The sequence below is a fragment of the Nerophis lumbriciformis genome, linkage group LG05 (genome assembly GCF_033978685.3).
Source record: "Nerophis lumbriciformis linkage group LG05, RoL_Nlum_v2.1, whole genome shotgun sequence".
In the NCBI taxonomy this organism is placed as follows: domain Eukaryota; kingdom Metazoa; phylum Chordata; class Actinopteri; order Syngnathiformes; family Syngnathidae; genus Nerophis; species Nerophis lumbriciformis.
Window position 1 is genome coordinate 14,129,410 of NC_084552.2, and position 15,639 is coordinate 14,145,048.

At 42.1% G+C, this 15,639-nt stretch overlaps 1 protein-coding gene across 1 annotated transcript in view; it reads left to right on the top strand.

Annotated features, from left to right (window-relative positions):
- Nucleotides 1–15,639, top strand: part of LOC133605797 (uncharacterized) — a 57,110-nt gene that overhangs the window by 3,395 nt on the left and 38,076 nt on the right. The window contains exons 5-12 of the mRNA XM_061959103.2: nt 4,794–4,858; nt 4,932–5,025; nt 7,910–8,179; nt 8,248–8,532; nt 9,850–10,086; nt 12,774–13,091; nt 13,157–13,260; nt 15,166–15,385. Coding sequence (XP_061815087.2) covers nt 4,794–4,858; nt 4,932–5,025; nt 7,910–8,179; nt 8,248–8,532; nt 9,850–10,086; nt 12,774–13,091; nt 13,157–13,260; nt 15,166–15,385 — 1,593 coding nt within the window. The remainder of the gene's footprint in view (nt 1–4,793; nt 4,859–4,931; nt 5,026–7,909; nt 8,180–8,247; nt 8,533–9,849; nt 10,087–12,773; nt 13,092–13,156; nt 13,261–15,165; nt 15,386–15,639) is intronic.

Sequence of the window (15,639 nt, forward strand, 5' to 3'; positions counted from 1 at the left end):
AAATTAAAGTGCACTTTTTGTACAGAACGCCACTACAATAGTTTTAAAACAAATAAAGTGCACTTTTGTGCATGATGTCACACAAGATATTTCAATAAGTGTCAAATAAAAATTAGCTGCTTAATAGGAAATTAAATTGTGTATGTCCTTCTCTATGTGGTAGGTTCCTGCAGACGTTATCTCTTTTGTTGTTGACTATTTTTTTCATACGGTGTTGATCTGGAAATGGTGTGGGCGTGTGGCACCGAACGGAGATGTTGACATGCGGAGTAAACAGTCTTCATTCTCTAGCAGGTGACTTTTCAAATGATGCTACATATTAGCAGTAATGCTACTTTTTGTAGCAATGCTTTTTCCCCACACTTGACAAATTACGGTTGTCTGTTCGACATATTCCTACTTGAAGCCAAACCACCGCCAGACGATAGACCCCGTACAATTCCGGAAGCCCACGTGTCCCTAGGACGCGGAACTTTTTTTTTTTTATTACCGCACAGTTTGCTTGGTTTTTATTTTTTTTATTTGATCGATTATCGCTTTCCGCCGGTGTTTTGTTTTGTTTTTTATTTGCCGGGTCAAATTTTCGTCCGCGTTTATTGCATTTTTATTGGTCGTAAATTTTGATTCGCCGAAAGTTTTATCAATCAATACTGCCTCAGTTTGCACTCGGACAACTTTACCATGAGGGGCTGTCAAAAGAAAGACTTGATGGTAAACACTAAGATGAGTGTAAAGTCAACCTTTTTAACTTCATCCTGTACCATGGCTCCAGTAAATTACTTGTTTTAGTCTTTGTGAGTCCATGCGAACTTCACTTTTATCTCCCGCTGAATCATCGTTCAAGGGTGGAGACAGGCTAGTTGTTATCTTATGGCGTGAGAAAAATGTGTGTTACATTTATCATCAGATAACCAGCACCCGACCAGACTCCTCCACCCCAAAAACGTACTTTGCAGGTCAACAAACAGGGAAAATATGTGCCTTTTGAAGTGTTAATGTTTGAGGAGTCTCTTGTAGAAGTGGCTGACAAGTTAGCAAGCACTTCTGCAATGACCCACCCCCGCCAAATTTTTATTGGTTGACGTGTGTGTGACGATTGCTGACATTTACCTCGTCTCTTACGTGAATGAGATAAATAATATTATTTTATATTTTACGGTAATGTGTTAATAATTTCACACATAAGTCGCTCCGGAGTATAAGTCGCACCCCCGGCCAAACTATGAAAAAAACTGTGATTATACTGCGGTAATATTGAATGTTTTTATGAATTATTGACCTATCAAAGGCTCCGATTACTTCACATCAAATATTCCACTTTGAAAAATATTTTTTGTGGAAGACTTTACATATTTTGTGTGTTTGCCATAAAAAATACATAGTTTTCTTTGACAAAAGGGGCAGAAAACAAACAAACAAAAAAACAACATAAAAAACATAAAACAAAACTTAGAATTGACGGATATATCTGAAGTTTAAGTAGATTGTACTTTATTGATCCCCGAGGGGAAATTACTAGGGATATCTGATAATGGCTTTTGCAGATATCCGATATTCCGATATTGTCCAACTCCTAATTACCAATACCGATATATACAGTCGTGGAATTAACACATTATTATGCCTAATTTGAACAACCAGGTATGGTGAAGATAAGGTCCTTTTTAAAAAAAATTATACAATAAGATAAATTATAAACATTTTCTTGAATAAAAAAGAAAGTAAAACAATATAAAAACAGTTACATAGAAACTAGTAATTATGAAAATGAGTAAAATTAAGTGTTAAAGGTTAGTACTGTTAATGGACCAGCAGCACGCACAATCATGTGTGCTTACGGACTGTATCCCTTGCAGACTGTATTGATATATATTGATATATAATGTAGGAACCAGAATATGAATATCAGAAAGAAACAACCCTTTTGTGTGAATGAGGGAAGGGATGTTTTTTGGGTTGGTGCACTAATTGTAAGTGTATCTTGTGTTTTTTATGTTGATTTAATAAAAATGTTTAAAAAAAAACCGATACCGATAATTAAAAAAACCAATACCGATCATTTCCGATATTACATTTTAAAGCATTTATCGGCCGATAATATCGGCCTGCCGATATTAATCGGACATCTCTAGAAATTACATACCGTATTTTTCGGATTATAAGTCGCAGCTTTTTTCATAGTTTGGCCGTGGGTGCGACATATACTCCGGAGCAACTTACTGTATGTGTGAAATTATTAACACCTTAGACTTAGACTTCCTTTTTATAGTCATTCAAATTTGAACTTTACAGTACAGATAAGAACGAAATTTCCTTTCGTTAGCTCATGTCAGTGCAGGATAAAAAAGCAATAAGGTGCATATATAAATAAATAAATAGGTTACTGTACAGATAAATATATTGCACTTTTTCACATGCATCCACATTTATGGATGTATGTTATATTGTAGGGCTTCACGGTGGCAGAGGGGTTAGTGCATCTGCCTCACAATACGAAGGTCCTGAGTAGTCTTGGGTTCAATCCCGGGCTCGGGATCTTTCTGTGTGGAGTTTGCATGTCCTCCCCGTGACTGCGTGGGTTCCCTCCGGGTACTCCGGCTTCCTCCCACCTCCAAAGACATGCACCTGGGGATAAGTTGATTGGCAACACTAAATTGGCCCTAGTGTGTGGATGTGAGTGTGAATGTTGTCTGTCTATCTGTGTTGGCCCTGCGATGAGGTGGCGACTTGTCCAGGGTGTACCCCGCCTTCCGCCCGATTGTAGCTGAGATAGGCTCCAGCGCCCCCCGCGACCCCAAAGGGAATAAGCGGTAGAAAATGGATGGATGGATGGATGTTATATTGTCTTTTTTATTCCAGCGAGTTAATCCATTTTGGGGGGAGTTGAGGGGATAATTATGATGCGTTCAAGAGTCTTACGGCCTGAGGGAAGAAGCTGTTCCAGAACCTGAAGGTTCTTCTTCGGAGGCTGCGGAACCTCTTTCTAGAGTCCAGCAGTGAAAACAGTCCTTGGTGGGGGTGGGAGGAGACTTTGCAGATTTTCTGAGCCCTGGTCAGGCAGCGGCTTTTTACGATCTCCTGGATAGGAGGAAGAGGAGTCCTGATGATCTTTTCCGCCATCCTCACCACTCTCTGGAGAGACTTCCAGTCTGAGGCATTGCAGGCTCCAGTCCAGACAGAGATGCTGTTGGTCAGCAGGCTCTCTATAGTGCCTCTGTAGAATGTGCTGAGAATGGGGGGAGGGAGCTGTGCTCTTTTCATCCGACGCAAAAAGTGCATGCGCTGCTGAGCTCTTTTTACAAGAGCTCCGGTGTGTAGGGACCAGGTCATATTGTCAGTTATCTGCACCCCCAGGAACCTGGTGCTGCTTACCATCTCCACCGCTGTGCCGTTGATGTAGAGTTGAGCGTGGCTGGACTGGTGCTTCCTGAAGTCAACGATGATCTCCTTGGTCTTGTCGACATTCAGGACCAGGTTGTTGGTCCTGCACCATTCAACCAGATGTTTCACCTCCTCCCTGTAGTCCATGTCGTTGTTGTCACGGATGAGGCCCACTACTGTCGTGTCGTCCGCATACCGTAAAATATAAAATAATATTATTTATCTAATTCACAGAAGAGACGAAGCAAATGTCAGCAATCGTCACACACACGTCAACCAATAAGAATTTGGCGGGGGAGGGTCATGGCAGAAGTGCATTGTGGGTCATGGGATGCTAACTGCTATATGCTATTGCCGTAGCTATTAAAATGTATTATTTCAACATTGGTGGTAACTTATAAAAACTGAGAAGGGCTGAACAAAAATGGCACCGAAAAGGAAATCATATACTGCAGATCACAAGCTGGACGTAGTGAAATATGCAGCAGAAAACGGCGATCGAGCAGCAGAAAGAAAGGACGCTCGCGGCGCATACCAGGAGCGACAACGAGGGAGAAGATTTAATCGGATTTAGCGAGCAGGAGTGACAGATTGTTTGGTAAACGTATAGCATGTTCTATATGTTATAGTTATTTGAATGACTCTTACCATAACATGTTACGTTAACATACCAGGCACATTCTCAGGTGGTTATTTATGCGTCATATAACGTACACTTATTCAGCCTGTTGTTCACTATTCTTTATTTATTTCTAAATTGCCTTTCAAATGTCTATTCTTGGTGTTGGATTTTATCAAATAAATTTCCCCAAAAAATGCGACTTATACTCCAGTGCGACGTATATATATGTTTTTTTCCTTCTTTATTATGCATTTTCGGTCGGTGCGACGTATACTCTGGAGCAATTTATAATCCGAAAAATACGGTAATTAGGTTGATAATAAATTGATGTAGACTAGAGATTTAAGTGTTAAATAATTAATACATGTATGCCCTGGCACACCATTATCATTTCATGACCCAAGCAAAAAACTTTTTACACTTTTATACTGAAATAAATACACCTACAAGTATAGAAAAAACTACCGGCAGCGGTAAAGTTTATATCCATGAAGGAAGGAAGAAAGTGAATGAATGTTTATAACTGAATACATAACATACAAACATTTTTTATTTTTTATTATTTTCTAAATGAATTAACGTTTATCACAACCTTTGATAGAATATAGAATGTGAGATATAACAGGATAATGCATACATTTATCATTTGTTTTCAAAACGTTTACAAAAAAGTGGGACCCCAAAAATTTACTGTGGGACCCCATTTTTATGACTTGATGGGGTCCTTGGGACCCCATTTTGAAAATTCCTAGATGCGTGTATTTCTAATGTGCTGATGTTTAATTGTCAGATGCCATGCAAACCAAAGTCAATGGGCGACAGAAACCGCAGAAACATCCAACATTTACCACACAGGTGAAGGAATAATATCTTACTATTTTTCAGATTATTATGGTTCAATGTTAGAAATACCTTCTCTTGTGTTTAGAGTATGCTGGATTTGTTGGACCCTTACGAGGACTTTCCTTGTAAAAATGGAACACTCTTCTTCTATCAGGAGGACAACTTCTTCCTGGCTCTGGGTAAGAATATGTGACTCTTTATGTATTTCATCTCTTACTGTACTACTGTGTCTCACTTGGCACTTTTCCATACTTCCACTTAGCATTTTGAGCGCTTCGTAAAGTGCTCACTTTGACTGATTCAACGTTCAACACATGTTTCATGATGATGATCTTATTGTTGACAAAAACCAACATGTGATCCATCTTGAAAACTGCAGAAGTATTATTCCTTAAACTTGTGTGTTGACCGTTTGTGAACACATATTTGTTTAAAATATGAATTACAGAAGAATGAGTGAATTTCAGAAACACCTCCAAGTAGGGCTGGGCGATATGGCCTATTAATATCTCGATATTTTTAGGCCATGTCACGATACACAATATATATCTCGATATTTTGCCTTAGCCTTGAATGAACACTTGATGCATATAATCACAGCAGTATGATGATTCTATGTGTCTACATTAAAACATTCTTCTTCATACTGCATTAATACATGCTCATTTTAAACTTTCATGCAGAGAGGGAAGTCACAACTAAGTCAATTTAGCAAAACTGTATTTATTAAGCAGTGGCACAATCATTTCCAAAACAGAAAGTGCAAGATTGTCAGAGACATTTTAAAACAAGCTATTAGTGCGCTTTTGTGCATGATGTCTCTAAGATGACATATCAAAACACTAAACTTAAGTGCACTTTTTGTACAGAACGCCACTACAATGTTTTAAAACAAATAAAGTACACTTTTGTGCATGATGTCACACAAGATATTTCAATAACTGTCAAATAAAAATGAGCTGCATAATAGGAAATCAAATAGTGTATGTCCTTCGCTATGTAGTAGGTTCCTGCGGACGTTATCCGTCTGTTGTTGACTATTTTTTTCATACGGTGTTGATCTGGAAATAGTTGCTTGGGCATTTTGTGGTTGTGGCACCGGCCGGAGATGTTGACATGCGGAGTTTCAAGCACTCTTCCTTCTGTAGCGGGTGACTTTTCAAATGATGCTACACATTAGCAGTAATGCTACTTTTTGTAGCAACGCTTTTCCGCATACTTGACAACACAACACCATCATCCCGCAGCACTTGGTGAGCAAACTGGCCCCCCTTGGATTCAGTACCCCCTTATGCAACTGGCTGCTCGACTTCCTCACAGACAGACCCCAATCTGTGAGAGTTGGCAACAACACCTCCAGTGCCATCTCCCTGAGCACCGGCTCCCCCAGGGCTGCGTCCTGAGTCCACTGCTGTTCACGTTGATGACCCATGACTGCTGCGCCAGGTCCACTACTAACCACATTGTGAAGTATGCGGACGACACGACAGTAGTGGGCCTCATCCGTGACAACAACGACATGGACTACAGGGAAGAGGTGAAACATCTGGTTGACTGGTGCAGAACCAACAACCTGGTCCTGAATGTCGACAAGACCAAGGAGATCATCGTTGACTTCAGGAAGCACCAGTCCAGCCACGCTCCACTCTGCATCAACGGCACAGCGGTGGAGATAGTAAGCAGCACCAAGTTCCTGGGGGTGCAGATAACTGACAATATAACCTGGTCCCTACACACCGGAGCTCTTGTAAAAAGAGCTCAGCAGCGCATGCACTTTTTGCGTCGGATGAAAAGAGCACAGCTCCCTCCCCCCATTCTCACCACATTCTACAGAGGCACTATAGAGAGCCTGCTGACCAACAGTATCTCTGTCTGGACTGGAGCCTGCAGTGCCTCAGACTGGAAGTCTCTCCAGAGAGTTGTGAGGACGGCGGAAAAGATCATCAGGACTCCTCTTCCTTCTATCCAGGAGATCGCAAAAAGCCGCTGCCTGACCAGGGCTCAGAAAATCTGCAAAGACTCCTCCCACCCCTACCAAGGACTGTTTTCACTGCTGGACTCTAGAAAGAGATTCCGCAGCCTCCGAAGCAGAACCTCCAGGTTCTGAAACAGCTTCTTCCCTCAGGCCGTAAGACTCTTGAACGCATCATAATTATCCCCTCAACTCCCCCCAAAATGAATTAACTCGGTGGAATAAAAAAGACAATAGAACATACATCCATAAATGTGGATGCATGTGAAAAAGTGCAATATATTTATCTGTAAATGAGGTGGCGACTTGTCCAGGGTGTACCCCGCCTTCCGCCCGATTGTAGCTGAGATAGGCTCCAGCGCCCCCCGCGACCCCAAAGGGAATAAGCGGTAGAAAATGGATGGATGGATGGATGGAGTAACCTATTTATTTATTTATATATGCACCTTATTGCTTTTTTATCCTGCACTACCATGAGCTTATGTAACGAAATTTCATTCTTATCTGTACTGTAAAGTTCAAATTTGAATGACAATAAAAAGGTAGTCTAACATATAACGGTTGTCTGTTCAACATATTCCCGCTTGAAGCCAAACTACCGCCAGACAATGGACCCCGTGCTGTTTTTCTTGGGAATTAATTCTTCTTCCTTCATTTGTTACCAGATTTGCACCTTCTTTCTCTCGTATTACCACTTCCACCTCTCCGCTAGCATCACAGCTAACGTTACCCATGCCGCTACCTTTCTGCTCCGCGAGGGCGTATGACGTTGCATGCGCGACAGTATGTGCGCTTGTTTTATGTCTCCGTGAGAAGGAGAGACAAGAAAGAGTCAAAAACGCCTGTAGTGTAATGCCCACAGCTAAAAGCAACTGCGTGAGAACGTATACTCGAATATCACGAAATAGTCATTTTCTATATCGCACAGACAAACCTGCGATATATCGAGTATATTCCATAGATCGCCCAGCCCTACCTTCAAGGTTGATGCAAAATTCTAGTACTGTACATTTTAATGTCATCATGATTGCTGAGTCTATCAGTTTGTTGATCATCAAATTGATCTTTGATTGACTTTGTCGCCATCCCAGGTCACTCTGCGAGTTACCCAATTGAAGTGCAGTCCAGGTCTTCCTCTACATTGTTGTTCTCGTGGAAGGAGAACCAGGCAGTCCCAGTTTCTGGCAGCAGCAACACTGGGACTCTGTACCGCTTGGACCCGAGCTTTGAAGACCCGCTGAGCAAGGAGATGAGCGCGGATGGCCAGTTTCACTTCACCAACCTGTCCTCCTGCACCCTCTATGTGATGTGTGTGGACATTGCAGACGCTGACCTCGTCCCGTGCCTCTCTTGCCTGACTGGTACGGCTTGCACAGATGACCGGATCATATTGACAGTGGCATATATCAAAGTTGTATTTTACCATCAGATCCAGTCGTTCCAATCCACTTTGAGGTTAGTCGGTGGAACAGCAGCAGCATATCTTTGACCTGGGACTTCCCGGAGAGATCCAGGTTCTCCTCCTTCCTGCTGACATCATTCCATCTGGAGGGCTCGCAGCGTATGGTTGAGGACGTGCACGCCACCAGCAACTTTACGCTGACTTTGTCTGAGTTGCAGCCCTGCGCCCAGCTCACGTTTGGCCTGCAAAGCGTCTGCCAGGCAGGGAGTGAGAGGCGCTACAGTGAAATGATCTTCAACCATGGAAACGCTGGTGAGCTTGTTAGAATGTGTGACGTTTTGTCAGGGCCCAGGACTCCTGTGCAACATAGGGCTCCTAAAGGCATGTGATTTGGCAATGCATTGTGGGGGCCAGGCAGCCATTGTTGCTCGACAAAGTTGTTGTTTACTCAATCAGTCTGGTGGATATTTAAATATTGTTTTCATGTTTAATATTTGGAATGTATGATAACATATTTGTTACATTATTTCCGTATTTTTCGAACCATAAGGCGCACCGGATATTCAGGTCTATTTTCATACAAAAGGCGCACCGGATTATAAAAACGCATTAAAGGGGTCATATTATGATTATTTTCCAAGTGTAAAACACTTCCTTGTGGTCTACATAACATGTAATGGTGGTTCTTTGGTCAAAATGTTGCATAGATGATGTTTTACAGACCATATTCAAGTAGCTTTCTGAGCGTCTCTTCAGGATGCGCCGTTTTGTGGGCGGTCTTATTTACGTGGCTCACCTTCGACAGCGTCTTCTCCCCGTCATCTTTGTTGTAGCGGTGTAGCGTGCAAGGACGGGAGTGGAAGAAGTGTCAAAAGATGGAGCTAACTGTTTTGATGACATTCAGACTTTACTTCAATCAATAACGGAGCAGCATCTCCTCATCCGTGGCTCAATAATGCAACATCAACGCTGGAAAACTGTCCGACCCGAACCCTCTAATAACTACAGTTCCGTGGGTGAATTATGTAAACCCACTACAGTTTGTAGCGCTTTGATAACTAGTCTACTCGGTCGGTAAGCACAGCCAGAATTATGCCGTACATTAGGCGCACCAGATTATAATACTGTTGATTTATTAATTTTTTTTTAAATGAAAGGATTTTAAGTGCGCCTTATAGTATTATAATATATATTTAATGGATATGCAATTGCATGCAGTATATGTATTTTTTAGCCCTGTCAAATGATTATTTTCTAATTGAAATTAATTTAAAGACAACAATATTTTGACACAATGCAAGTACTGCGTAATAAATCTGTGTATATATATGATGCAGTATTTTCGGTGATGAATCACATGAGTTAACTCTGTATTTTTGACAGCCGCCTGTTTGTCCTTTAAAAATGGAAAGAATGAATACATTTACTGTGAAAAAAAAAAAGAAGTGCTGCATTGACGGTATTATTTCCAGGCCAATTAAAGTGACGTGGCGGGCCAGATGTGGCCCTCAGGCCTTGAGTTTGACACCCGGGCCCTAGACTGTCTTCGTTTCAAAAGTCTATTTGACATAACGGGACCTTTTTGAAATCAAGACCTTTTCTGCTAAGCTGCTGCCCTTTGCACCGCAGCTCACTCCGGCATTGAGGCCTTGCGTCTGATCTCGCGAGGCCCCGACAACTACACGCTGGGCTGGGAGGTGAGGAGCACCCGCTCCAACCCCATGTTCAAGATCTTCCATGAGGACACCCTGCAGAGCATCACCCACGCTAACAACTACACGGTGAAGGGGCTGCTGCCCTGCCGCCGCTACCGTGCAAGAGTGGAAGCAGCTTGTGGGGAGACTATGACGCTGCAGGTGCACACAGGTAATTGTTGGTGATGGCCAATCATCTTCGTCAATATCGGTACACACGACCACCAGAAGGTCAACCTGAAAATTAGACATCGACCTATGTGGTTTTTTTTAGGTTTGATGCCAATTATTAGTGATGGAAGAGGCCGATAACGATATTTAGAGCGGATATTAATTTGCAGTAGAAGTGACAAATTGGGGTTAAAATGTAGAATAATACTAACACAAACACCAACTTTGTTTAAAAGTATGAAGCATGTTTATTTACAAAAAAAAAATACAGGGAGTTCCTTGGCACAGTATCATCTCTAATGAAGGTGAATAAAAATAAGAATAAATAAATAACTCCCTGAAGTTTGTTCCTAGTAGTTGTGACGTGTAGAGGACTGCCATGTTTGATACCATAACAATGCAATCCAATTCCAAAACCAAACCCGACCCAGCAACACTCAGAACTGCAATAAACAGAGCAATTGAGAGGAGACACAAACACGACACAGAACAAACCAAAAGTAGTGAAACAAAAATGAATATTAACAACAGTATCAATATTAGTTACAATTTCAACATAGCAGTGATTAAAAATCCCGCATTGAAATTATCATTAGACATTTATAAAAAAGAACAATAGTGTCACAGTGGCTTACACTTGCATCACATCTCATAAGCTTGACAACACACTGTGTCCAATATTTTCACAAAGATAAAATAAGTCATATTTTTGGTTCATTTAATAGTTAAAACAAATGTACATTATTGCAATCAGTTGATAAAACATTGTCCTTTACAATTATAAAAGCTTTTTACAAAAATCTACTACTCTGCTTGCATGTCAGCAGACTGGGGTAGATCCTGCTGAAATCCTATGTATTGAATGAATAGAGAATCCTTTTGAATCGGGAAAAAAATCGTTTTTAAATCAAGAATCGTGTTGAATTGAAAAAAAAAAGCGATTTTGAATCGAATCGTGACCCCGAGAATCGATATTGAATCGAATCGTGGGACACCCAAAGATTAACAGCCCTACTAACCATGGAAACAGTAATTTACTCCAAATAAAATCTTTTAATCATATTTATTTTATTTTTAATTTCAGTAATTTCACTGTCAAGATTGTTCGATACACCAATATCTCTAATTGAAATACTTCTTTCTAAATCTCCTTTTATTGAAGATCTCACTTTCTTTTGCATCATAATGACTTCCTCTGTTTTGAAGGTTGCTTGGTAGAACATGATTTTTAGGACATCCAACTCTACCAAGTCAATAGGTTGGGTTTGTGGGTTCTCTACATTTCCGCTTATGATTTTTTTTTCCGCAAAAGGAAGATCAGTTTGAAATGTGTGAGATGTGGTGTGGAAATATTGTATTGTGGTTTTAGTTTGCAGTGCACTGAATCATACTGACAGGGTTGTTATTGTGGCTTTAGTTTACAGTGCATTGAATCATACTGACAGGGTTGTCATTGTGGTTTTAGTTTGCAGTGCACTGAATCATACTGACAGGGTTGTTATTGTGGTTTTAGTTTGCAGTGCACTGAATCATACTGACAAGGTTGTTATTCTGGTTTTAGTTTGCAGTGTACTGAATCATACTGACAGGGTTATTGTGGTTTTAATTTGCAGTGCACTGAATCATACTGACAGGGTTGTCATTGTGGTTTTAATTTGCAGTGCACTGAATCATACTGACAGGGTTGTCATTGTGGTTTTAGTTTGCAGTGCATTGAATCATACTGACAGGGTTGTCATTGTGATTTTAGTTTGCAGTGCACTGAATCATACTGACATGGTTGTTATTGTGGTTTTAGTTTGCAGTGCACGGAATCATACTGACAGGGTTCTTGTCGTGGTTTTAATTTGCAGTGCACGGAATCATACTGACAGGGTTGTTATTGTGGTTTTAGTTTGCAGTGCACTGAATTAAACTGATAGGGTTGTTATTGTGGGTTTAGTTTGCAGTGCACTGAATCATACTGACAGGGCTGTTATTGTGGTTTTAGTTTGCAGTGCATGGAATCATACTGACAGGGTTGTTATTGTGGTTTTAGTTTGCAGTGCACTGAATCATACTGACAGGGTTGTCATTGTGGTTTTAGTTTGCAGTGCACTGAATCATACTGACAATGTTGTTATTGTGGTTTAAGTTTGCAGTGCACTGAATCATACTGACAGGGTTGTTATTGTGGTTTTATTTTGCAGTGCACTGAATCATACTGACAAGGTTGTTATTGTGGTTTTTGTTTGCAGTGCACTGAATCATACTGACAAGGTTGTTATTGTGGTTTTAGTTTGCAGTGCACTGAATCATACTGACAGGGTTGTTATTGTGGTGTTAGTTTGCAGTGCACGGAATCATACTGACAGGGTTCTTATCGTGGTTTTAATTTGCAGTGCACGGAATCATACTGACAAGGTTGTTATTGTGGTTTTAGTTTGCAGTGCATTGAATCATACTGACAGGGTTGTCATTGTGGTTTTAGTTTGCAGTGCACTGAATCATACTGACAAGGTTGTTATTATGGTTTTAGTTTGCAGTGCACTGAATCATACTGACAGGGTTGTTATTGTGGTTCTAGTTTCCAGTGCACTGACAAGTCTACTGGAAACAAATTTTCAGGTCATTTATGCTGACTGCACACAAAATACTCACTACTAAGTTACCTGATTTTGTTTTGTTGTCTCATGTGCTTAAATCCAGCCCCCCGCGGCGTGCTGGCGCTCAGGTACCGCACAAACGACTCCACGGCCTCATGGATCCCTGGCACGCACGCCTCGGCCTTGGTCTTTTCCTACGCCCTGTCCCTGGAGAACGGCAGCAGCCTTCATGCGGGCAACCTGAGCGAGACGTGGCTTCGTCTGCCGGGGCTGCAAGATAGCCAGACCTACATCCTGGAGGTGTGGGAGCAGTGTGAGGCACACTGGAGGTCTGAGCGCACCACCTTGTGTTTCAAAGTGGACCGGTCCATCTACGGCTTCCTCGTGAGCGGTGTTGGACATCACGGCCATCTGGACAAAGGTCACATGATTGCCCCTTTCAGATTAGTGCATTTATCTTAAAAGTGATTGATTTTGTCGCAGTAGAAGTTCATGCAATAAGGTTTGTGGTGCCGGGTTCCCTGCCTGAGGATGTGGACCACCAGATCTCCGAGGCAACCGCAGCAATGCTGGACAGCGTCCAAAATATGGTGAGATGTTCACTTCCTTTTGACTTTCTTCTTTTGACTCATGCAAAAATGTAAAAGATGCCAGATTTAATCAACAAAATCAGTGAAAAAATGAAATGTACTAAATGTTCTGATGTATAGGTGTGGCCTAAATGTTCTGAAGATGTTTGGGTGTGGCCTAAATGTTTTAATGATGTATGGGTGTGGCCTAAATGTTCTGATGTATGGCTGTGGTCTGAATGTTCTGATGTAAGGGTGTGGCCTAAATGTTCTGATGTAGGGGTGTGGCCTGAATGTTCTCGTGTGTGTGTGTGTGTGTGTGTGTGTGTGTGTGTGTGTGTGTGTGTGTGTGTGTGTGTGTGTGTGTGTGTGTGTGTGTGTGTGTGTGTGTGTGTGTGTGTGTGTGTGTGTGTGTGTGTGTGTGTGTGTGTGTGTGTGTGTGTGTGTGTGTGTGTGTGTGTGTGTGTGTGTGTGTGTGTGTGTGTGTGTGTGTGTGAGATGATGGTGTACGGGTGCGGCCTGAATGTTCTGATGGTGTACGGGTGCGGCCTGAATGTTCTGATGGTGTACGGGTGCGGCCTGAATGTTCTGATGGTGTACGGGTGCGGCCTGAATGTTCTGATGACGTATGCGTGCGGCCTAAATGTTCGGATGATGTGGCCTAAATGTTCGGATGAGGAGGCCTAAATGTTCGGATGATGTATGGGTGTGGCCTAAATGTTCTGATGATTTGGCCTAAATGTTCTGATGATGTATGGGTGTGGCCTAAATGTTCTGATGATTTGGCCTAAATGTTCTGATGTATGGCTGTGGCCTAAATGTTCTGATGTATGGCTGTGGCCTGAATGTTCTGATGATGTATGAGTGTGGCCTGAATGTTCTGATGATGTATGGCTGTGGCCTAAATGTTCTGATGATGTATGCGTGTGGCCTAAATGTTCTGATGATGTATGCGTGTGGCCTAAATGTTCTGATGATGTATGCGTGTGGCCTAAATGTTCGGATGATGTATGGCTGTGGCCTAAATGTTCTGATGTATGGCTGTGGCCTGAATGTTCTGATGATGTGGCCTGAATGTTCTGATGATGTGGCCTGAATGTTCTGATGATGTGGCCTAAATGTTCTGATGATGTATGGCTGTGGCCTAAATGTTCTGATGATGTATGGCTGTGGCCTAAATGTTCTGATGATGTATGCGTGTGGCCTAAATGTTCGGATGATGTATGCGTGTGGCCTAAATGTTCTGATGATGTATGCGTGTGGCCTAAATGTTCGGATGATGTATGGCTGTGGCCTAAATGTTCTGATGTATGGCTGTGGCCTGAATGTTCTGATGGTGTGGCCTAAATGTTCTGATGATGTATGGCTGTGGCCTAAATGTTCTGATGATGTATGCGTGTGGCCTAAATGTTCGGATGATGTATGCGTGTGGCCTTAATGTTCGGATGATGTATGGCTGTGGCCTAAATGTTCTGATGATGTATGCGTGTGGCCTTAATGTTCGGATGATGTATGGCTGTGGCCTAAATGTTCTGATGATGTATGTGTGTGGCCTTAATTTTCGGATGATGTATGGCTGTGGCCTAAATGTTCTGATGTATGGCTGTGGCCTAAATGTTCTGATGTATGGCTGTGGCCTAAATGTTCTGATGGGTGTGGCCTAAATGTTCTGATGTATGGCTGTGGCCTAAATGTTCTGATGTATGGCTGTGGCCTAAATGTTCTGATGGGTGTGGCCTAAATGTTCGGATGATGTATGGGTGTGGCCTAAATGTTCTGATGATGTATGAGTGTGGCCTAAATGTTCTGATGGGGGTGTGGCCTCAATGTTCTGATGGGGGTGTGGCCTCAATGTTCTGAGGGGTTTGGTGTAAATGTTGTGATGATGGGTGTGGCCTAAATGTTGTGTTTGTGTGTGGCCTCCAGCTGCAGTTGTTGCTGAGTGATTTCCATCCAGCGGTGCGTGTTGAGCTAGCTTCAGTAGAACCTGCAGCTGAGCCCAACAACACCGAGGTTCTTCTCATGCTTTTTGAGGCGGACCAACAAGAAGACTTCATGCCGCTGCCGGTGCAACTTCACATGGACTTCATAGAATCTCTCCACAACACTGATGTCTCCGTTAAAGATGGCGTCCTTCACTGGAACAGTAGGACAGGAAACTTATTTACCATTGTTTCACATTTTTGTGTGTTTGTTGTGTCAGGTTCAGATATGTGTGTCACACGTGTCCCCACAATGCACATGGTTGTCTTTTGTGGAATTGTGTGTTTGTTGTGTCAGGTGCAGATATGTGTGTCACATGTGTCCCCACAATGCACATGGTTGTCTTTTGTGGAATTGTGTGTTTTGTGTGTTTGTTGTGTCAGGTGCAGATGTGTGTGTCACACGTGTCCCCAGAAT